This window comes from Chanos chanos, chromosome 3, assembly GCF_902362185.1.
Source record: "Chanos chanos chromosome 3, fChaCha1.1, whole genome shotgun sequence".
NCBI lineage: Eukaryota > Metazoa > Chordata > Actinopteri > Gonorynchiformes > Chanidae > Chanos > Chanos chanos.
This window is the reverse complement of record NC_044497.1, coordinates 49,647,106-49,670,950: the sequence shown is the minus strand read 5'-3', so window position 1 is coordinate 49,670,950 and position 23,845 is coordinate 49,647,106. Positions and strand designations below refer to the sequence as shown.

The 23,845-nt window shown below is 44.6% G+C and overlaps 2 protein-coding genes and 1 non-coding gene across 3 annotated transcripts; 2 read left to right on the top strand and 1 right to left on the bottom strand.

The window, feature by feature from the left end:
• Positions 1 to 289: 289 nt before the first annotated feature.
• On the top strand, positions 290 to 7,300 carry nop56 (NOP56 ribonucleoprotein homolog). Its single transcript, XM_030770119.1, has 12 exons — positions 290 to 345; positions 1,300 to 1,389; positions 1,722 to 1,836; positions 2,137 to 2,301; positions 2,525 to 2,723; positions 3,133 to 3,320; positions 3,936 to 4,087; positions 4,245 to 4,345; positions 4,747 to 4,895; positions 5,186 to 5,307; positions 5,691 to 5,852; positions 6,107 to 7,300. The coding sequence occupies exons 1-12, from the start codon at positions 343 to 345 to the stop codon at positions 6,389 to 6,391; spliced, it is 1,731 nt and encodes a 576-aa protein (XP_030625979.1). The 5' UTR covers positions 290 to 342; the 3' UTR covers positions 6,392 to 7,300.
• Positions 5,493 to 5,559, top strand: LOC115808838 (small nucleolar RNA SNORD57). The gene has a single exon (XR_004025227.1). It is a non-coding gene; the product is annotated as a small nucleolar RNA SNORD57 (small nucleolar RNA).
• A 757-nt stretch (positions 7,301 to 8,057) lies between the features above and the next one.
• Positions 8,058 to 20,079, bottom strand: ubap2a (ubiquitin associated protein 2a). The gene is made up of 26 exons (XM_030768171.1): positions 19,946 to 20,079; positions 19,646 to 19,723; positions 19,433 to 19,543; positions 18,482 to 18,647; positions 18,288 to 18,365; positions 18,093 to 18,156; positions 17,853 to 17,950; positions 17,683 to 17,741; positions 17,469 to 17,539; positions 17,118 to 17,292; positions 16,736 to 16,985; positions 16,292 to 16,584; positions 15,790 to 15,983; positions 15,241 to 15,493; positions 15,081 to 15,120; positions 14,791 to 14,962; positions 14,568 to 14,625; positions 14,253 to 14,463; positions 12,431 to 12,522; positions 12,011 to 12,061; positions 11,635 to 11,716; positions 9,938 to 10,300; positions 9,289 to 9,393; positions 8,968 to 9,035; positions 8,530 to 8,721; positions 8,058 to 8,193 (listed from the first exon to the last, which is right to left on the bottom strand). Exons 1-26 carry the CDS (start codon positions 20,039 to 20,041, stop codon positions 8,098 to 8,100), a joined length of 3,516 nt encoding a protein of 1,171 aa, XP_030624031.1. The 5' UTR covers positions 20,042 to 20,079; the 3' UTR covers positions 8,058 to 8,097.
• Between the last annotated feature and the right edge of the window lie 3,766 nt (positions 20,080 to 23,845).

The following is a 23,845-nucleotide window of genomic DNA, read 5'->3' as shown; positions in this document are numbered from 1 at the left end:
TTTGAAGACGTTTGAATTAAATAAATACCAAATCACGTACGTATGATCTAATATCGTCTTCGAAAGGTACACCTCTGCTCCTACATTTCTTATTCTTGCTTATTTCGTATCCCGGCTCGCAGGCTTTATGGAGGCTTGCCTGTTGTAACGAAATACTTTCAAGAGATGGCGCACCAGCAAATGGACGTCTCGACGACAACAGAGGCTGGCAACATGCTAACTCTCGCGATACAAAGGAAGTATTAAGTCATGCAGCCACATGAGGACACATCACTGTCTTTCCGGTGAAATACTTCAAGAGAGTGTACATACCTAAGTGTGTGGCGCACCAGATTTGCAATCATGGTAAGGCTCCTAGGGTTATGCATGTAAAGTTTAGATATATTAACTGTTAGAAGACAGATTTTTGTTGTAGTTTTACGGTAAATATGTTTAAGGTTTTGCACAAAGGCAAAAATAGTACTAAACTGCAGACACCCGTTAGCTAGCCATGATTGTTAGCGGCAACTTGGACAGCACACCAACTGTGCTGCTAACTAGTTAGTTGTCGCTTTTTATGAAAGGTTACTGCTATAATTCCATTAGTAGAGGCTTCTAATATTTCATATTTATATTTGGTAGGATACCCAATTTTATTTTATTTTCAGACACTTCAGCTGAGACGTCAATGTTGCAAACATAAAGCCCACCAGGCCGCGTCCAGGGTCAAAAATGTCTCGAAATAATCGGCACATTTTTGTATTACGAATGTAAACGTCGATTCACTTGGCTGTCCTGTTAGAAATCATTTATATGATCCGCTGACGAACAGTTTTGGCGGTCTTAATTATGACTAGTTTGATCGCGCAGTATGTAACACGTGGTGTTCATGCATGTTAGCAAGTCAGGCTAGCTAAGTGCGCTAACGTGCCACACATTTCTAGATTCCTGGCTTCTTTCATTTACTAGCCTATGCAATAAAACAAGCTGGGCATTTGAGGTTTTAAGTCTGTAAATATCAGGGTGCTGTGTTTTTGTCGTGGCCAACTTACCAGTGAAAGTCAATACGTATCGAGGCTTAGGCTGAATCTCCCGTGACTCAACACGTGGTCGTACATGTATGTGATGGGGGTTTCTTGCACTGTAATTTAAAACTGTTCCGCTACAAATCAGCGCCGGACGTTAGCTATCGTTGCTTTGTTTGAACTTTGAGCGACGGGTATTTTGTTGATTTTTTTTTTTCACCTTGTGGTTCTCTTTGTTGGCTATACATGCTGCGAAAAACCCGGTCCATTGGTTCAGTAACTACTCTCTTTCCAGGTGCTGTTACACGTGTTGTTCGAGCATGCCGCAGGGTATGCGCTCTTCGCAGTTAAAGAAGTGGAGGAGATCGGCATGTTGTTACCTCAAGTAAGTTTTTATGAAGTTGGAGCACAAGAGGCCTACAACTATTCTGAGAAATAGAGTTTGTGCGCTGTAACGTTGTCGGCCCTTTAAATTACCCAGAAAGCCAACCGAGAAATTGATGTTAAATATTGAATAGTCTGTTTTTAGTACTGATGTGTTGATGTCTCTTTTGTTTGACATCAAATAGTTAAGTCAAGCTCATAAGGGTATGTTATGCTGTGGTTACAAAGGTAGACACATTTGATTTAGCTGACATTATGGTCAAAAAGGGTATAAACTATTGTAATGATAGTTAACTGGTAATTAATTGTTAACATACTTTTTGTCCTGTTCAGGTGGAGGAGAGTGTCCTAAACATTGGGAAATTCAACAGCGTTGTTAAACTGGCAGCCTTTTTCCCTTTCAAATCGGCCCAGTCAGCGCTGGAGAACATTAATGCCATTTCAGAAGGTATGAGTTAACAGTTGTATAGTTCAGATTCTGGCTCAGATGTTATGATGGATCAATAATCTGTCAATCCACTGAATTTGGGTGTTGACAACATACCATGAAACTGAACTTCTGAGCTGGACTTCTAATAGCCAATTAGTCTACATGGATTCCACTTCAAAAAAAGAGAAGTGTTAACAACATGCTTGTTTAGCACACATTATTTGGGAGGCCTCCGGGCCTTTGAGTTGAGTAACTGTAAGGCAGAGGATGGGTTTGTCTGGTGTTTAATCACAGTTTTGTGAACTCTTTCTCTGCCAGGTGTTGTCCATGCAGATTTGAAACTGTTCTTAGAAACTAATCTGCCTGTTGGGAACAAGAAGGCAGCTGTGCTGGGCGTGGCAGATGCCAAGATTGGGGCGGCGCTGCAGGAGGAGCTGGGACTGTCCATTCAGACCGGAGGAGTAGTGGCAGAGATTATCAGAGGTGATGAAATTAAATGTGGAGTATTGTTTGCATACTCTCTTAGTTATGAAGTGGCACACGTTGAGGTAAGATGAGAGTTGGCCTGATCTGTTATGATGTACGTATTTATACTGATTTCTGATGGTTAATACTGAAAATCTGAGCAGTCAGGCCCATTAGACCATTAGTACACTGCTGTTATTTAATTAATTTAAGTGTTACTCATACGTGTCTGACGTTGTAGGTGTGCGTCTACACTTCCATTCCCTGGTCAAGGGTCTCACAGCTCAGGCTGCTTCCAAGGCCCAGCTGGGGTTGGGTCACAGTTACTCCAGAGCCAAGGTCAAGTTCAATGTCAACAGAGCTGACAATATGATCATCCAGTCCATTGCCCTGTTGGACCAGCTGGACAAAGATATAAACACATTCTCCATGCGTGTGCGGTACGTGTGTGTTGTGCTTTAGTGGTGAGGAAATCAGTTGCAGTTTAGAGTGGTCTCTGCATGGGTGGATCCTAACAGACCTATGTCTAGCAGAGACAGAATTTGAAGCCATGAAGAACATATTGATATCCAGTGCCCATGTGTAGTGAATGAATCTGGACTGGCAGCCAAAGGCCTCCCAGTGCTTACCGCAGACAGTGCCCTGACCAGTGCTGGCTGTATAATAAGAGGAGGGACATTAAATCCGTCTTCGGGGGTGCTCAGTCCTTCTGTTGGACAGAACACCACCTGAGGGGGATACAGCTATTTAACGTTTTTACTACTTTAGGTTTTTGGTTATGGACATTGACCTTTGGTATGTCTCCTAATGTTATTTCTCTCTCTGTCTCTCTCTCTCTCTGGTATACAGTGAATGGTATGGTTACCATTTCCCAGAGCTGATAAAGATAGTGACCGATAACTCGACTTACTGCCAGCTGGCAAAGCTGATTGGGAACAGGAAGGAGCTGTCTGAGGAGAGCCTGGAGGCTCTAGAGGAGGTGGTGATGGACAGCGCCAAAGCCCAGGCCATTTTGGACGCCTCCCGCAGTTCCATGGGTCAGTAAATTTCCCAATTCCTTGAGTCTAATAAGAGTACTTGTTCATTACTTAAAATGGCAAATCAGTTGACCACCGTGGTCTTAACTGAGGGCATCTTGCTTTCATTGGGTCCCATACAAGAACATTTTTATATTAAAGCTCACATAGTTTTCTTGTGAGAGAATCTGATATATTTTTAGTGTTGGAGGATGGCAGACTAATTGCACATGATTTACGCAACAGAATACCACTTGTGTTATTTTGTACATAAGCAAGAAAAAATTCTGAACATGGGAAAATTGGCAGATGGCAAAGTTCTCAAATCATTCGCACAGGCCATTTAAGAATGGATGTTTTCATGCAAGTGGTTCTTGCTTGAGGTTCATTGTGTTAAATACAAATATAAAAGCGGTGCATTTGGGCGAGTTTGAGAGAATATGGGTCTAAGGACGTTTAGTTCTATCTCGGATGTTATGATGTTTTCCATAATCTGTCAATCCACTGAATCAAAGTGATGACAACATATCACTCAACTGAACATCCGAGTGAAAAAAAAAAACAAAACAACAAAACACTTTTTTCCCGTCAGCACTTTCAAGCACGGCCTAATTTTCCAAAACCTGCCCATTTCAGGTATGGATATCTCGCCAATCGACCTGATCAACATCGAACGTTTCTCCAACCGCGTGGTGTCTCTGGCTGCTTACAGACTGGAACTGCAGGAGTACCTGCGTTCCAAGATGAGTCAAGTCGCCCCCAATCTGGCCGCCCTTATTGGAGAAGTGGTATGTAAGACTTTTTGCCACAGGTGTTACAGTATTCGGCAAACAGTCGTGTTTTGCGCCATTACACGTTAATCATTTCATCAAACTCTTTGAGTTTGATTGCTTTCTCCAGCGTGTGTTTGGATATCACGTTAAGTCATTTTATATGTGATTTTAGGTTGGAGCTCGTCTCATTTCTCATGCTGGCAGCCTGACCAACCTTGCCAAGTACCCAGCTTCCACCGTGCAGATCCTGGGAGCAGAGAAGGCCCTGTTCAGGTACTGGGGCTCCCCCTCCCTGCGGGGGGTTGGGGCGGCTGCGGTGATGGCAGGGCAGGGGCAAAGTCGAGGTGGATGATGAAGGTGGTGTTTCACCCTAAAATGATTCCACTCTCTATCCCAATACACGCTCCCCCTAGTCTGAGCGGCCGCCGTGGGCTTTGAGAGGTAGATCAATTAAGAGAACTGTGTTTCCGGAACTTTCCAACGGAGTACACCATACACAGGCTAAACTTAGTTAAAATGCACGGTTTCTAGACAGGCTCTTGTCTGTCGGATTGGAAAATCTGAGTAAATGCACGTTTGGTTGTGCCTCTGGCCACAGTTTCAGTAGATTTAAACTGGAACACGTAGGGACTAGTTGATTTGGTATAAGGATCACCTTTGTGTTCAAAAAACAGGGCCCTCAAGACCAGAGGAAACACCCCGAAGTACGGGCTTATTTTCCACTCCACTTTCATCGGCCGTGCGGCGGCCAAGAACAAGGGTCGTATTTCCCGCTACCTGGCTAACAAGTGCACCATCGCTTCACGCATCGACTGCTTCTCAGGTGAGTTTGTTTGAGGACAGCTAGCAGTTTGATGTGGATTCCGTACTAGGATATATAACCCACATTTTGGAGAACGCCCATACCCTTATAGGGCTTCACGTACGACGTCCATTACGCGTCCAGCCCACAGACTTCTTGCTGTGATGCTCTTATTTTTCGTCAACAGTATTTCACCCCTCAGGGGGTGGATGTTGAGAAGAGAAAACCCTGAGCAAAACTGTGGAGCAGCTTGCATAGCGTGCCCTGTTAAGGTATTTTGTGTCGCTGACGTGTGTCGTCTTATCTCACAGAGGTACCGACCAGCGTGTTCGGAGACAAACTGCGAGACCAGGTGGAGGAACGCCTTGCCTTCTACGAGACCGGCGAGGCTCCTCGCAAGAACCTGGACGTGATGAAAGAGGCTGTGAAAGAGGTGAGTGTCGGGAACGCGTACGAATGGGCACCCAGAGCCCGACCCCTCAAAAGTCTCCCTTATAACTGTCAGTGGGTCAGCGGTCTTGGGTCGAGGGCAACGTGCAGGTCTTTTAACTGTTTTTCCATTGATGCGAGTCTTAGGATGAAGTGGGTGAGTCATGGTGAATTATAATGACGTAGTGCTGTGAGTGATGACTCTTCTCCCCTGACTCCAACATGGAGGCAAAAACTGATTTAATGAGCCTGACACAGCACTATATGACAAAATCACATCCTAAATGCACCAATAGAGGGGCGTTTTATTTTTGGACCATGCTCAACTCACTTGTAATAAATTGCACTGGGCGGAGTCACTGAGCGTGTATTTATTTTGCCCTGAAGGCTGAAGTAGTGGCAGCGGAGATCAAACGCAAGCTTGAGAAGAAGGAGAAGAAGCGAAAGAAGCGTGAGAAGAGAAGATTAGAGGCCCTGTCCACTGCCGAGGGCGATGAGGAGGAGGTCGAAGTCAAGAAAGTGAAAACCAACGGAGAAGCAAACGTCGCAGTAAGTATCACGACGGATTTCGACCGCCTCGTCAAAACTGCATGGCTTGACCTGGGACTAGACCCTCTTATATGGTCTTGTCTCAATATGTGACATGCTAGAGCAAGTCTTCTCCGAACCATTGACGGTCCCCTTACCGTGGGACTGTTCACTGAAGTGAGTAGGACATAATCTGTGTGAACTATGGATCTTTTGTGGGTAGGGAGCTTTAGAGGTCTAATTGCTTTTTTTTGTCTTGCCTATTCTTTAATCAGGAGAATGGAGAACATGGAGAAGCTGAGGTAGAGACGCCCGCAAAGAAGAAAAAGAAAAAGAAGCAGGCTGCAGTGGAAGAGGAGGTCAAGGAAGAAGAAGAGGTTACGACTAACGGTGTGGAGGAGGCCACGCCCGCCAAGAAGAAGAAGAAGAGAAAGAGCGAGGCCGTGGAGCCAGAGCCGGCGGAGGAGGCTGAACCAGTGAAGGAGGAGGGAGAGGCGCCAGAGACTCCTCAGACCGAAAAGAAAAAGAAGAAGAAAAAGAAGACTGCAGAGGACAATTAAGATTATTCAGCCCTCAGCACTGGACCTTTTTTAAAAATATATATATATAGTGTACAGATTTGTTTTCCTAACTGAAGGACTAAAAATATCCTGCCATGGAGGGTAGGATAAAGAGTTTCTGAATAAGAGAGCCCAGAAACTCGTTTTTTGTTTTGTTTTTTTTTTGTTGTTTTTGTTCAGAAAACTCTTGTATTTGTGTTTTGGAACATTCTGCTCTGTGCCTTGGTTATTGATAAACGTCCACTTGGCTTGTATTAGTTCACCCTAAATACGACTGTTTAGTTGCTTTCACCTGAGCTTTCTGGAGTGTATCCTGGCAGTTTGTAATTGTATACCAAGCCTAAAAAAAATTAAATCTTTTAGGGCCTTTTGAAATATTTTTTGAAAAAATGTCAAATGACCATGGCAGTTTGGTTATCTCTGCTGAAACAAACACAGTTCACTGAACAAGAGATTGCTTCCAACATCTTATCACTACATTTTTTCAGAAAATGTCAGGGTTCCCTCAAAGATTTATAAGTTGGTTTTTATTTATGCTCTATTTACCATCCCATACCTGAAACCACTGCTGCAGCTTACAAACATGCAAACTGGAATGTAACAATGATCAAGAAGTAAATTGAGTTAAAGCTTTGCATTTTTTTTTAGTCTTCATTGAAAGATTAAAGATCACCTTACAGATGTAAGATGAATGGAAGAGAGTGGAATTGTGGATGAGCAGATCAGTTTGGTAGGAGCAGACCAATTAACATGTTGGACTGTAGAACATGATTTAGTCATTGTGGGAAAAGCTGTGAAGTGATTTAAAACTTATCCACACTTTGAACATATGTCCAAAGTATGTCGTTCCATTATTCATGTCGTATAAACAAAATCAGTTATCTTTTGTTAATAAAAGCTCTCTAGTAATAAAGTGTCTGTCCTATTTTTTTTCATGATTCAATAGAAGTGTACTAAAAACAACGAATGAGAGATGACGGGTAAACTGGTCAGATTTTTTATTTGAACGACGAGGGTAAAACCAACGTTAAAATAACAGATCCAAAACTGCTACGTTTCAGCAACTTAAGGGGTAAGGAGGGAGAGAGGGGTTCACAAATGAGGGGTGAGTAGTCCTCAAGCACTCTGCCAAATTCCCCCTCCAGGGGAAAAAAAAAAAGTTCACAGATAATTGGGGTGGAAGGGCAAAAATACAAAAACAGTTTTAAAAAAGGCTTCACCATCAAATGATGCTTAGCAATAATGTACACCATTATTAGGTTTCATGTATGTATACAAAAGAATCTCCCATGTTACTATGATGCTTGCACTTGTTCAAGTATATTCAACTTCCATTTAGCTTTGTTTTTTTTGTTTTTGTTTTGTTCTCATCCTCTATTGTTTAATCATCATATCCATTTGGAAATTAACAAAAACATCCTTCAAAACAAAATGCAGAAAAACCACGTTTTGTATCCTACCAATACATATATACTGTATAAATACATACATAAATATATTTTACATACAACAACCATAAAGGGGATGAGAATCAAGGAAGGGGAGGGATATGGTAGTGTGTATGTGTATATGTGTGTGTCTATGTCTGTGTGTGTGTGTGTATATATATATATATATATATTTATATATATGTGTGTGGTTAGCATGACATAAATGGGTTGTCCCTCTGCTCTGATCAGTCTGATGTTGGGTAGCGTGCTATGATCTCAGTTGCCCCAGTAAGGGGAGCTGCCGTAGCTGGATTTGTTGACCTGGGTCTTCTGCTGCATGCTGCTCGACTGGCTGCGCTGGCTCGGACCACCCTGCGCGCACACACACACGCACACAAACACATCAACGGTCACATTGCAGTCTGACAATAAGTGCTAGCTTTTCAGCTATGAGTACGGGTTTGCGTCAACATGGCAGAGTTCCTGTGATACATCAATGAGAAACGGCATACCACTACTAAGAGGACGCAGTAATCGAGACACCTTGAACTTGCCTTAAATAATCTCTTAATTAAGGTTGAGAGATGATAAATACCTAAAAACGTCAACTTAAGTTGTTTGTCCATCAACTCTAGCATGCAACTGTTTTACTGTATGAAGTAACAGTGGGAAACGGTTGTGCGTTAATATGGTGTGTGAGGGTCCCACCTGTCCATCCTGGGTGAGGTGATGGTGCAGCAGCTGAGAGTGAGGCTGCTGATGGGCGGGCAGGATGTGGAGGAACGGCGCCGGGGCGTAACCGGGGGCACCGCCGGGGGTCAGCGGCCCTGTGCCCCCCAGAGCCGAGGGCAGATTGAAGGGTGGGGGAGTGCCAGCATGGAAACCCTGCTTATCGAAGGACTGAATAAACAGAGGAAAGAGATTAAACACAAAATCAGGAGGGAGGGGAAAAAAAAAAAATAATGAAGGGATTTGTTAGAACAGGAGAAATAGCAGAGGAAGAGAGAAACAAGGAGAGAAACATAAAACTCTGATGAAAGCAAATGAAATGAGGCGTGAATGCTTCGGGCTGTTAAAACAGATTAGCGGGAGACTTAAATCAATTATGTGAACTGTTAATAACTAATGTAAAACATGCAGTCTTACTTGAGTCTTATTGTAAACAGTTCCACTGATATCTGGCACACCAGAGTTACTAGACGTCACAGAGACACCTAGATGGACAGACAGAGAAAACATCGATGAAAAATGAGACTGAACTCTCCGTTACTGCCAAGGTAAGCAGCTATCTGTTTTCTTTGCCCTCGGGATCATGGTCAAATTAGACTGGCACTAATAAATATGGATAGTGACCAGAAAATGAACCCGTTCTGACTCCTAAATGATCTTTAATAAATCGAGAGAAAAAAAAAAAAAAAAAAATCAAATATTGTTGACAGGATATGACATGGGAGTTGTGTACTGTACCTTTCCCTGGGCCAGAGGCAGCTGATTTGGCCTGTGTTTGAGAGGAATTGCTGTACCCTTTGCTGTACTCGGCTCCTGCAGGACCTTGTGTCAGGTCATCATACCCTGTGAAGGTGACAGGGGACACAGCACGTTCAATCACTTAAAGCAACCTGTAGATGACTGTCACGGCCCTCTTTTCCCCCAGGCCGTGGTTCTGGTTATCTTTTTGTGCTTCCTGATAGGCACGCTGGTGATGTGGCAGGAGGCAATCCGCGCCGGTGTGCCCAATTGGGCTCAGTTGTACTTGGGTTCAAAAGCTCTGCCCCTCCACCTCTCCCTGCCCCTCCTCTCCTTTCTTTTTGTTCATTTTAGGTTGCCAGGGTGGACGTTAATTTCGGAGGTGGCCGGTCGGACCGACGTGTTTTCGTTTACTGAACTTCTTTTGGGATCCCTGATGGCTCGCATTCGTTTTCTTTTGTATTGATTAAATAAATTTTGTTTGTTAAGCCTGATCCGCATTCTCTCCCCCCTCATTTATTGTTGCACTCACCTTGTGGGCGTAACAATGACTGAAAAGAGCTCCAAAAAAAAAAAAAAAAAAAAAAAAAAAAAATCACCCTCATCCCGTTATGTGTGCGTGTGCGTCCAGAGCGAAGGGGGCTTTTACCTGAGCTGAAAGTGTGCTGGCCGTAGCCGCTGGGCTGCTGGAATGGAGTGGAGGGGTTGCTGAGGCCCATGCCATGTTGCTTGGCTGAAGCTGGGGGGACGAACATGGTGGGGCCGTACTGGAAAGCGCTGGGCACCCCTGGCATGCCCGGGTAGTAGGGCAGGCCCGTGTAGCTGTACCCGGGCGGCAGGGCGGGGTTTAGGAACGCCTGCTGGGTGTTGTGGTGAGACTGGGGCTGAGGCTGGCTCTGAGCTTGGCTTTGGGCCTGCGGGGGCTGCGGCGCCTGGGGGGCGTGGGCCGCCGACAGGCTGGTGGGAGGGGCAGGGGAGGTGGAGTCGCCCCTGCCAAACTTTGTGACTTCACCTGGGCGGGGACAGAGGAAGAGAAAGTTACACGGAGCTAACAGAGAGAGGGTCGTTCGGGCAATGTATGTGTTCTTCACTGCTCGCATGAGCATCAGTTTAGCCACAACAATTACAAACTGATCTAACAAGAAGGATTTAACACACAGGCAAACACTCAGGCAAACAAATTTAAGTAACATTTCAAACAAATTGGATTCTGTGTGTGTCTTGACATTACTTTCAATATTACTTAGCTTTTTGTTACAAGAGGCATGTTTTAGTCATTTGAACAGTGAGTTTTGAAAGAGGTCAAGCAGTTAATGTCTAAACTGCGTATGTGTCAGAGAAACAGAGAAATTATTTAATGTGCTTAGGGGAACCGTGTCATAAATCATTGTAGCATAGGCTAAACAAGGAAAAACCACATCGGGAAAGAGAAACAGTTCTTGGATGTTGAAGCGAGTTTGTAACTGCAACTTTACAGTACTGATGCTAAAAAAGCCCAAAGTAACAGCCAGACAACTGAGTTTACCCCATGTGACCAAGACGTGAACCAGTCTCATCAACTGCTTGCCGCAAAAGCGTCACAAGAGTGTTATTTATGGAAAGTCTCCTACTCACAAACTGTTTGTAACCATGGCCAAATCACTTGAGTAATGAGATGAAAACCCGAGCATCCGTGCAGTGAAATAAAGTAACATGGCCTGATGTGTTGTCCTTCACTCTCTTTGACATTCTGGGCTGATTTTTGTTCAGAGAAGGCCAGAGGAAACATTGAACCCACAAAGCCTGTTCTTAGCTGTTAAATATGGGGATGTGTGGTGGTCAGCCATCTCATAAGGAGCATAGGGTCAGATGATGCCAGATGACGAAAACAAAGAATTACAGTGAGGCAATGCAAAACTATTTTAGGTGACCATACGCTAATATCCACTAATGCAGATTCAACTGTCGTTTGTCACTCAGCAACATGAGTTCACACACTACCCAGAACATTCCACAAACACCCAGTCTAAACATCACTGAACGTTCAATGCCAGTTTTTCATTTCTCCAAGAACTGTTGTTTTTTTTAAACCTGTTTGGGCAAAACTCTTCGCAGAGAACCACACAGCTGCGAAAAGTTGGTTCCGGTCGTACTCTAACACACTTGAACGTAATATTCTGCATTCTTCTCAATACGACTCTATTTACAGCACTCTCTGAAAATCTCAAAGCTATTGTTGTCACTTAATTCGCTTCCTAATTATTAACAAAAAAACCCCAAAAAAAAACCCCGAACACCACATACCAAAGAAGAGAGAATGCATAGCAGTGTATCAGAGGACAAAAGGACAGTGAGAAAATGAGCTACCTGAGTAAGGATTATTGGCGAGGCTCCCGTCTCTGCTCGACAGTGTTGCAGTGGGACCAGGGAATGTGATTCCATAGTAATCCTGCAAGATGAAATGGGTGTGGTTAGAGGATTATGTATGGAAGATTGGATCAGAAACACAATAAATCCACACACTGCTTGGGTTTTCAATAGGAGATCAAATTAGATAGAGCTTTGCCGTATGTACAAAACACTGAGACCACCCAAAACAATCTTCAGTGGAGACCTTTCCCCTGGAAAACTTAATCATCATTCTAAAAAGTCTGAATAAGCAAGCGAATAATAAAGGCGGATTCTATTCTATTCTTTAGTGAGTTTCCCACCTCTACCATGGGTAGTAAAGACAGAGACTTACCATAGGTAGTCTGGACTGCAACATGTGCAGGTCCTCATAGCCATAAATCTGCTGTAAGACACAATAAGAAAGTCTGTTAAATCATAAAATGCCACGACATAAACCGCCAAATATTTACTGCGCCAATACGCACACATCTTGGCTCAACGCGTCTCAATCCCTCGCCACTCACGCACATTCCCTTTCCAACTGACTGCGAATCAATTCAATCGTTTCGTTCATTAAAAGCACATCGGCTACCTCTCGTCCGTTTCATTTCCTTTCAGCAAGACCGCACCAGTCAACACTACACATATGAACGAGAGAGTCACCTCACACAACACTAAGCCCAAAAGGGAAACTTAACACAGCACTGCACAGCTGAAATTCTACACACACACAACCCTGACCCCTACAGTACCAAATAACAGGGAGAGTTACCGGGTAGGCAGGCAGCAGGCCTCCTGGACCCATGATATACTGGTTGGGCAGCAATGGTGGCACTCCTTGAGACAGGTTAGGAGGAGCTTTGCCTGCGGTGAGGAAAAACAAAAGCATACATCGAAACAGGGAGTTAACATTGACCCGGTGAATGAACTCAATGCTGCTTTGCCTTTGTGTATACTTTTGTGCTCTCTGAGGTTTGTTTAGCTTTTGAGAGGCAGGCTATGTAAACCTATGCTTATATTTAACTGTTTATGCCGACACTACAGGCACTGATTCCAAAGTCCCAGGCATAACTTGTAGGGGTGTAATGGTACGTGTATTCGTCCCAAACCGTCACGGTGCGGATGTTACGGTTCGGTGCATGCAGTCACATGGAGAATGCACGGTATGTGACTTTGGTCGGGGTGAAAAATGCCCAGATGCAGTTTTACGCGCCCATTTACAACCTTATGATTTGACCCTAGGATGAAACAAGCAATTTTCCCTTGCTCATTAATATGTTGACGAGCTGTGCTCTGATTGGCTGGTTTACAGTGAGGCACCGCGATGGCTTTGTAGGAACATCGCAAAGTAAGGCTGAAAGTTAGTATTAACAGTGAGATATGACGACGTAGGTTTTCTGTAGTAGATTATGTCCTTGAATATGATACATTTGTAGTAAAAAGTAATGCATTTCTTTATGAATGAGATGACAACTGTAACAGCAATGGCAATGCTGGCTGTCAATAGCCTGATACACGCTCGCATGCCTTATCCAACATGAGTCTGTCAGATATTGCGACGCAAGTTTCCCGTAGTAGATTGTCATTGTTTACTAATACATTTGTAGTGCAGAGTAAACCGCACTTCTTTATGGTTGATCACAACTGTAACAGCTATGACAATGCTGGTTGTCAATAGCCTATGATACACATATCCAAACTGAGTCCGTCAGATATCTGTGATCTTCAGCACAGGAGATGATCTGAGGATTTAAGCTACCTGGCAATCAAGCAGTCCAGAAAATAAGGTTACTGCTTTATCAAAGTACAGCTGAAGGTTAGAACAGCCATTTTAGAAAGTGTCTGACGACTTTTAATTAGGTTATTGCAGTCCTCTCTCACAGTTGGTTTGTTCTCTCTAAAATTTGGGATAAGATTGTGGTGCAAACATACGACGACATACATTTCCAAGGACCTTATGTCCTTGTTTACCGTTACATTGTAGTAAGGAGTGAACCGCATGTGTTAATGAATAATAGATGGCAATGCTGTAGCAGCGTGTAGCCAATTGTAGCGCAGCTGTGACGGCATAAACACGCGGAATTCAGAACGGGCTGTAGAGAGGCTTGTTTTCTTTGCATAGATCGTATGGCTGTAGGAGGAGAATGCATGTTTTCACACTTTGACAATGTTTCTATTGCACATTCATCTCAGTGAATTCAAAAGGGCAAGGAAAATACCCCTCTGTGGCACTCCATTCTATGGCATCTGTAATACACTACAGGCTGCACCAACTACCTTAGGGCGGGACTATGCGACACTAGGTGGAACAAACTGTAACTTGCATCACTGTCTGTTGAAAACAAATGAAAGAAACCTAGCCATATGCATTTGGGGGTCTGCATTGCTTTATTCCTGTTGCGCCGAACTCGCACCAAACAATGATGTCCAAACAGTGGTGTGAACCGAACCGTGACTTCTGTGTACCGTCACACCCCAAATAACTGGGCATTTTGCCCTGTGCCTTTGCACAGTAACAGCTGTTTTGACCCTGTGTGTATGCGCCTTTGTTTGTGAGTGTGTGTGTGTGTGTGTGTGTGTGCGTGCCATCTCACCAGTGGAGGAAGAGAGCAGAGGAGCAGTCCTGCAGGCTGAGGGTGCGTTGGTGCCGTTTCCACTGAGCCCCAGAGCTCCGGTGCCATGCAGGCTGTTACTGCTCCCGCTGACCGCACTGCTCGCGCTGCTGCTGGGCAGGGCTGCGGCCGGCGCAGAGGAGAACGGCGCCGACGAGGGGGCCAGAGAACTCACACTGTCCACACTTGTGTACTACACAGAAAGAGAGAGATTGTGTAAGAGACACTGGAAGATTACAAGTGTGTGAAATGTGTGTGTGCGTGTGCCTGTGTTTGTGTGTGTGGCACGGGACTCACTGTGAGTGAGGAACTCGTGCCAAGTGCTGATACGGAAGAGTGGCCACTGCTCACGTGGCTGTTTGTGAGAAAAGAAAGAGAGGCAGTCAGTCAATGACAGCCCATTACATCCACATACTTTTATAAACTGTCTGCACTGTCTGCTGTTTGACCAAGAACTCATATCTCTACACGGGCTTAACAGGATTAAATGGGGGAAGTACGGAGGGCAGACCAAGCTTACCTGTTGAGGGGCGGCAGGGTGGCAGAGGGCAGCTCTGGAGCCAGGCTGGGCAGAGCCGAGCTGTGTGAGGTTGCAGAGGGGGGCAAGAGAGCAGAGGGAGCAGACGGGGCTACACTTGTACTGCTACTCAGAGAGGGAGACTCTGGCTTTGGAGTGGAAGAGGTTGACGTGGCTGAGAGAGAGGACAAAGAGAAATTAGGGATGACAAATATGCAATACCTAGCAGACATATACTTTCTTTTTTTGTTGCAAATAAAAACAAATCAACAACAAACAAAAAACGCACTTACAGTCAAGAGCAGCAGAGGTTCTTACACCATTAAAACCGTTCTGTTTTTTTAAGAGGAAAAAAACCAAAAAAACAATTAAGCCCAGGTCTTTCACTCTCAGGAACATTTATACAGAAAAGAAGAGTTGCCTCTCTGACTATCATAGGACTAAATGACTCACTGTTACAGGTCCAGAAGGTTCTTTACTCTGGGAGAAAGTCAGTCTTGAGTGAGGAGCCACTCCACAGTCAAAGCTGTTCCCTGCAGAGGAAGCAGCCGAGGATGAAGAGGAGGAGGAAGAGGAGGGGGCTGCGGCAGAGCTGGGTGTGGTCAGGGAGGGGGCCAGGCTTGGGAGGGGCACAGAGGGAGAAGGGTAGATGGTGTCAGTTGAGGCCATAGGCAGCAGTAATGGGACTGGATTGGCCAGAGATTCACTGTGTTCCATCCAGTGCCGGTTGTCAAAATGTTAAAGAGAGGAAAGGAAAGGAGAAAAAAATTAGACTTTAAAACTTTCAACGACCAATGATAACTGAGAGAAACTGAACAAGTGAACGAATGAACAAGTGCATGCCTCCTCTACAACTTCAATTTACAGCTGCTCATAACTGCTCTGCCGAACAAAAACAACGTGTATAAAATCCTGCTTTTCTATAAACCTACAGATACCCAGAGCATCACTCTGTGTGGGACTCCTCCTGGTAAAGCACGTGGTTCTGGTGAGAGGACTGACCTGATGGGTTTGGAATAGAGACTGCTCTGCGTCTGGGGAACTGGAGCGGGTTCTCGGGCAGAGTCACTGTTGCAGTTCTCCGGCTGACCGAAGTCCGGCAGGGCCGACTCCGAGCCGAAATCCAGAGCCCCAAACTGTACGTTGAGCCCAGACACGTCTGCGGAGCCTGGCATCTCCACCGCAGAAGCGGGAATCTACAGAAGCAAAGAGGAATTTCAGTTAAGCCACATACAATAAGAACGGAGATGAAAAGGATTACGTCATCGCTACAATCATAAACACGTCCGCTGGGCAAGTACATACTTGACTTTTTATGGCCAGCTCAGCACAGGAATCTTGAGATTTTTTTTTCTCCACAACGAAGAAAGCATCTGAGACGATTATCTACTAAACCTCTTTATGTTGGCCCAACATACATTTCAAATACTCAGTCGTGACAGCGTACGTCTCCACAGGTAAAAGGCAAAAGGGGTTTGGCTTTTAAGGTAGGGCTGCAACGTGCCTTGGAAGTTGGAGGTATCCTTCGTTTCTGTGTCTTCATCTGCCGTTGCTGCGTGGTGCTGCCCTGAGAGTCAGTCTGGCTGGGGGCCAAGGATGGCCCTTCACGGTGCTGAGTGGGCTCCTGCGGTTTAGGGAAAGGTTCCAGTGTGCCTGAGGCAGGCGAGGGGGCGTTCAGAGGGGGAGGGCTGGGCTGCCTGGCCAGCGGCAGAGGCCCCGTATGGGACAGAGAGCTCTGCTGCCTCTGAGCCAACTGACTTAGCACCAAAGAAGGCTCTGGCTGAATCTTAAACTCCCCTGCAAGGCACGCCACAGAAAAACAGGGTCAGACATCCAGCAAGGCCGAAGCTGAAAATTTACATATATTTTGTGGGGGTTTTTTTTTCAAGGGAATTGTTTTCTGGTTTGGTTGTATATTCCAGCAAGAACAGGTGTGTGTTGTACTTACGGCTAAACTGGGAGGGCAGAGAGGCAGAGCTCTGTGTTCCGGGAGGTTTGATGTCCCAGGAAGAGGAGGGGACAGACATCCCTGACCCCGCCAATCCCCCAACGGGAGTACAGTTGGCCCCTGTGCTGGGTGGTTGGGAGGTAAGCTGCCCTAGACCTGGTCCCTTCAGTTGTTCCAGTATTTGTGCCCCAGCAGACGTACCCAGCTTTGGCCCACTTAGGTCTCCAAAACCAGATCCCAGGACTGAGGACTGAGCAGATGCATAAAATAACTTACACTGTTTGACTGCCTTTCAAAATGGTGTTTTAAGGTTCGTGTAAGAGATTAAAAAAAGGAGAATGTGCACAGTGGAAAATGTGACTGTGTGCTCGGGGAGTCTCACCAGAGTGGCATGCGCATAGCTGGTAGTGCCCGTGGTGGTGCCCCCGTTGCGGGTGGGCTGATGGTGGGAGTTGGTGAAGACCAAGCTGTGCCCCAGGCCCTGAGGGGAGGGCGGCTTCAGGCCTCCCAACTCCTCCCTGTTTGCAGGTTTCTGCAGCAGAGAAGCCAGGTCCAAACTGGAAGACAGGGGTGAGTATCAACACAGTGAGAAAAGTGCCACGTGTAAGAACACAACACTGTTAGGCTAGCTGGGGTGTGGTGCTCCTCTGCGTGAACATGTTATCCTTATTGCAATATGAACTTCCTTTTAGTTAGTTATCTTCGGTGAGCGATGTCGGACATATGCCGTTACCTTTGGCCAGGTGTGATGTGGTTCTCTGCAGCAGGTGCACATGAGGAAGTGAACACTTTGGTCTCTGAAAGCTGTGGAGATAAATATTGTTGTTTACTGCGTGACCATCACCTGTAGAAACTGAGCAGATGTGTGATGAGACTCATCTGTCCCTGGGAATTATTCTGTAGGAACCTCGTGTAGGATGGTTCGCATACGAAAGGACTAAACTTACGCTCACGTCCTCAGTCCAGTCTTCAGCTGCCCAGTCTTCCAGAGTGTTCCGCCACGCCACTGCACGTGAAAAAAAACGCACGGAAGAACACGGAAAGGAGATAATGATGTACCTGCTGTGTCATAATGATTTGATTATGTTTTCACCGAGATGAATCTGAACAAGCTCACCTGTTCCATCTGTGGTGTCACTGGCCCCCGTTTCCCATACGTCAGCGTGTGAGTTGGTTGTGCCACTGTCCGTAGTGTAGTCTGCCGGGTTAAAGGTCCTGGACCAGCGCACAGAAAGTGAAGCGTGTGGTAAGCATGGATCAGACTGAAACTAATCATTGGCTAAGAAAGGCCAAAAGCTCAAGGTCTTGCCGAGTTACGAGATAAGGTGGTGCGAGAAGTGACACGATAAATACTCACCCCATTCCCTGTGCTGTAAACCTGCTGGTCCCTGGAGCTCGACCCCTTCCTCTGCCTCCGGACACTGCAGACAAAGACACACACACACACAAAAATCAGTCCATTCAGCACTTCAAAGGAAAACCATACGGAGAAATCGTCTCTCTGCTGCGTGAACACACACGTGCACATCAGAATCACACTCGGCGCACTAACCTCTCCCTCTCCCTCTACGGCCACGGTCAGCTCCTCTCTCTGCAGGACCAGCGTCCACCCCGTTCTCCTCAGACCGTGCTACGGGAGACAGACGCCAAGGAACAAATTAAGAACTGCAGTAACGTAAAATTGTTGCTTCATGAAAACATACACAGCAGTTAAAACAAGACAATTATCAGTTCCCCCGCCCCCACCTGGCCGGTTACGGCTGGCCCCTCTGCCCCGACGGCTGGCTCCTCCACGACCCTTGCTACTCTCCCTCTCTCCTCTCTTCTCCCGATTCTCCTTGTTCTCCTTACTCTCTGTCGAGGTAGCATCCTTCCCAAGACTCTTTTTCTTGCCGACAGTTTCCCAAGAGGTCTACAGCAAACAGAGACAAATGTCATTCAGCAGAAGGGAAAAGATCATTATGTCAGCGCATGATGCAATGAAAGATTAATAGTGACCCACAATGACACAGTAGGTGCTCCTTGAACACATAACTCTAGCAAGGAAGACCTGTATAACGGATGGTAAAGTACATTTAAGGGTTGTGTTTAGATTTAGTCTGTGAAGCACTGACCTGTTAGGACACAGGATTACTGTGCTGATCCACCTACTTTCTATTTCAAGTTTTCCCAGAAATCGCCAACACATTACTCAGAACATAAGCAGAGAGTTCTCACATTTCACCGTGTCCAATATTAATGTAGTACCCAGTTATGGCATACATTCATGCTGATCTAAAAATGATACGTAGGGAGAAGGGAAGAGCCATCGAGCAGTAAGCCTGTACTGTGGAAAAATTTCACAGTGAATAATGAAATTACAGTAATGGCAAAGGATGACCCCTTAGCACTGCTGCAGTCAAAGATCCTGAGGCAAGAGCAATATCCCCAAGATCCAAACTGTCTGCAAATCAACAACGACTGTAATAATTAAATAATCAGAATTACAAAGTCTCTGTCAAATAGACTAGTATGCTCGTACTGCTGAACAAATGAAGGATCTGATAATGGAATCAAGTTGTCTATGGCGTCCTAACTCCAACATGTCTTACTGGCCATGCATAGCTCTGTGAGTGCATGAACATTTACATGATGAAAAATCACGTCATCACAGTGACTGGTAATCTAGCGACAGTCTGAACCTGTGTGAGCTCTCACCGTGTCAGAGGTCCCCTCCAGCAGAAAGTTGATGGCTCTGTTAACATCCTCGTTACAGTCGTGGAGAGCAACCATGCATTCATCCTGGTTCTTCCCCGTCACCTCCATCAGCTGTGAGACACAGAACATCAGTAAGTACTTAACTGTCTGCATGTTCTCTCGTGACCCATGTTCAACAATGACTGAACCAGCATGCAATGGCTGAACCTTCACCTGTTTGACTTTGTCCTCGAAGTCTGCGTCGTTCTTGTCATAGATCATCTGAGCAAGTCGGATCTGTTCAGCTGTAGCCTGCGGATGGAGCAAGGAGAGGTGAGAAAAAGGAAAGGCGAAGGGAAAAAAAACCAAAAAAAAACAGATGACAGAAGAGAGAAGTGAAAACGGAAGCAGGGAAGGAGATTTAAGGAACACTTTAAAATTACAAAAACAACCCACATTAAATTATGGTCGGCTGGCAAAGCTTGCAAACAGACGGTTTGGTTAGTGAAGACCCATCGCGAGCTGGATCCTTACCTGTAGCTGTTTCTGTGGCTGTGTGGTCTGTGTGGTTGTGGGCAGCACTTTGTCCCGAGCGCCCCGGGCACGTTCGCTGCCCAACGAGGTCATCATATACAGTATATACAAAACAATGTATGTACAAAATAGAAAAATCTAAAAAAGAAAAAAAACAGGACAAAGAAAGGGGAATTAAATGAAACCAATGAAGCCAAATGCCATGGTCTGACGCTAAACAAAAGTGAATAATGTGCTGATGTTTCTCTTTGTAGGGTTTTCTGTCTGCGGTCTCTGCGCGGCGAAATGTTTTCTAAGCTCCAAGCAAACACAGAGGGGGCCGTATCAGATTCCTTCTCTCATAAACCCAGCTGGACAGGATTGAGCAATACTCTGACCGCTAGAAACCCTTATGAGAAACAAAAACACACCACACCAAACCAGCGCCAAGCTCACTCCTTCCTCTCCTCATATTTAGGCCAAGGGAGACCAGCCTGGTGTCCACTTACACTTCACAACAGTAACCATCACTATCTGTTTAATGTGCATGGAGATAGTGGATAATCACATCCTCTTGGACTGAGGGGGAATAAAAAATGTTATGGGCAATGTTAAGCAGTGCCTCCAGGCCACTGTTGTTATCCTTAGGCGCATGAAACGGCTCATTTCACATCAGAGAAGAATTTCACACCAAAGAGACATTGAAGCTGTGGGAGAGTACACTCAGGGCCCCAGCTCTGACTCAGTGAATAGCAAAACCCACCTCACAGAGAGGCTCACTCAGAATGTCACTTAGAGAGGAATGAGGGCTACAGCACACAGCGCAAGAAAATGGATCATATATACAAATCAATTGTCTTCTTACAGCTCAACACATGAGCTTTATATCTACCAGAAGGCACCAGATGTGTACAACCATGAATTTGGTACTGTTCACCATGCCTCTTTAATATTCATAAATACATGACTATCAAAGTGACACACTGCAGACTGTACATTATTACACAATTAAGCCAACATTGAGAAATAAAAGGCAGGAGCTTAACTTCAGCAATCTTCCCTCTTTCTTCCTGACCCATCATTCTATAGTCCTTGTGCTTCCATTCTAGCCAGTCTCACTGCTTTCACAGAAAAGCAGTTTGTACATAGGGCCACTGAGACAGACAGCAGGGCTTTATAGGAGAAGTGATTCCATTGTGTAACTTTAACCCTCTCAGCTGTTTTCCAGGGGTTATACCAGTCAGGGACTTACTGACGCTGTCAATATGTGAATTGAGACCAGAAGTCCTACAAGGTAGTGCTTCTACAAAATGCACTTTCTATTACAAAACAACTGAGAGTCACTCTGTAATAGCCCATCTGGCCTTTTCGGAATGACCTAGGCATGTTTTCCTTGCTGTCAACAAAAACCATTACAGAAATTTTATCCAAACGTTAACAAAAGCTCGCGTTGTTGCTCCTGCAACACACACGTTTGAATAAACACACTCATCTCACTGTGTACTAGTTGTAAAACAAGCTATTTACAATGAGGGTCAGAAAACACTTACATTACAGTAATGGTTTTGAAGTGCAAGGACAATGCACAGACCCTTCGTCAAACAATAAGCATAAAACTCTCCCGGTCAAACAATCGACCAAGAACAGCGTTAACATTCGCAACCAGGGTGGTCACGAAGATTCGTTAAAATTAATCAAAATATTATCGTCCAAACTGGTTCTGAAAGGCATGGCTACAGGTACTGAAGTAACACCGTTCGCTTTACGTATTCCACCGTACAGGATAACAAGAGATTTCAAAGGGGTAATATTAACAAAAAAAAATATGAGCATAATGTGTTACTATGTAAAACTGAGTAAATGTACACCCGCAAGTAGTTATAAAACATAACATTTCTATTAAAATACGGATAAGCAGAGTTACAAACTTAAGGAGCAAATAAGGGCCGTAAAAACAATGGATTTGTTTGTTTTTCGCTAGGATCTTCACACTCCATGGCTGTTAGCCAGGTATTTGCTAGCGTTAGCCACTTACACTCAGCTAACACGTATAAAAGTTCCTTTCAGACCGCACGAAGGAAATGCATCTTTCTAAATAATTTCTGACATTCACCAATGAAAACATTTGATTACAAACGCTTCGATAGTAATATCCTCGTCACAAACAAGGAAGATGTTCGCTAGCAACATAGCTAATAGCTAGTTTTATTGAACCCCTTTGTCCTATCTCGCTAACTGGCACAGTCTAGCTGGCTGGATAACGTAATTTCCTCTAGGTTCAATTGTTGTAGCATTGCTAGCCAACTTGGCTAGTCAATCCACGACCGACCGGCGTCCTTGTACACATGCTTTTGAAACAGTGGAGCAAAATCTACCTTTCTCCAAGCCAAGTTATATCAGTGGAATACGCATAACATAATATTTCGTGCGTCTTGCCATAAACCGAACTGCCATCAGTTTTATAAGAAAATGGCTACACAGCACACACAAAATCCAAGCCCGACGTTAGCTTCCCGGGAACACGCTAAAAGAGAAATGCATAACAAAGCTCCACTAACACAATTTTCACATAAAACCTTTCGTAGCACATCTCACAAGAACTGTGAAAGTATACGTACGGAGAATTTAAACAATTTCTACAATTCTATGCAAATAACACTCTCTCAGAGAGATTTGTTTTTTTATTACCTGCTAACACGCTTCACTCGGCCAGCAGCAGATACCGTCACGTGACACACCGCGCCGTCGTGCTGCTTTCCCCAGGTTCGCGAGACACATACAACAGCTCAAAGCGCGCGCATGCATTGCGCGCACCGCGTAACGGGGAAAACACTAATCTGTAGTTTCATTCTCCTGGTGAGCAAATAAGTAATAAAAACTGAGTGAAGTGTTCATAAATCTGTCAGTGCAATGACTGGTGAGAACGTTTTGTGAACGTGTTCATTATGTTAACGTTCTTAAAAGTGTTGAGCTCGAATTTGTTGCGGTTTCGTTAATACACGAATTATGACAGTAAACGAGTAGCTAAATAATCTAAATTTCGATCGAGCCATGTGGGGGGAAATGTGGCTTTGAACGTGCATCCATCAAGCGCGCTGAGAGCTCTAGCACAGAATAAAAGGGAATCATGCCCTCCAGCGGTAAAGGTTATCACTAACACAATAAAGTTGAAACACTTAGATCCGTGCATGCCTGTGGTCATGGAGATCTTTAACAAAAAACAAACCAGACAACGGCAATTTGGAAGAAAAATACATCAATAGACTTTTATTTGCTGTTTTCTTTTTTTAAAGATTTAAGTTGGTTTCTGATGCTGCTGTTGGTTTGATAATGTACATTTGTCCCAGACAGAAATTTGTAAAAACATTCAGTAAGTGTGTATAAAAAAAGAGGTCACCACCAAAATGACAGGTTAGTCCACACATGTCCTCAGACATAGACAAGAAATGTATTTTCTCTTCTTCCTCCTCTGTACGTTTTCAAACACTTATACATACACCTTTTATATAAAATACATTTTCAAAGTGATGGGTGGTACATGGTCATAACTGTGTTCACTCTTTTTGTTCTAGCACTGTAATGATGACTTCATGAAAAGTTCATTGTTTAAAAAAGAAAAAAGTAAGCCTACTGCAGTCTTTCACAGAAAGACTGGGAAAAGGCAATTAAGTCACTCACTACTTCCCTGCCTCTGCACATGGGAAAAGGAAGAGTAGACTGTTACTCTTCCCTTTGTATTGGAGACAAAAACAAAACATCAGAGGAAACACTGACACATATGATAGTACCTGAAAACCATGAGTTATAGTGATTGTGAGTTAAGTAAATAAATAATAAAATTGGGTAAAATATCTATAATAACGATAATAATAATAATAATAGGAGTATGTTAACCTCACACACAGAGCAGAGTCAGAATAG

Excerpts from the sequence above, each read along its gene's own strand:
- nop56 (XM_030770119.1), top strand. Across the intron at positions 4,346-4,746 it reads GCAGAGAAGGCCCTGTTCAG|GGCCCTCAAGACCAGAGGAA; the intron begins GTACTGGGGCTC and ends TTCAAAAAACAG. Across the intron at positions 5,853-6,106 it reads ACGGAGAAGCAAACGTCGCA|GAGAATGGAGAACATGGAGA; the intron begins GTAAGTATCACG and ends TTCTTTAATCAG.
- ubap2a (XM_030768171.1), bottom strand. The coding sequence starts at position 20,041 with ATGATGACCTCGTTGGGCAGCGAACGTGCCCGGGGCGCTCGGGACAAA. Across the intron at positions 15,121-15,240 it reads AACCTTCTGGACCTGTAACA|AACGGTTTTAATGGTGTAAG; the intron begins GTGAGTCATTTA and ends TTAAAAAAACAG. Across the intron at positions 11,717-12,010 it reads TGCAGTCCAGACTACCTATG|GATTACTATGGAATCACATT; the intron begins GTAAGTCTCTGT and ends TTCATCTTGCAG.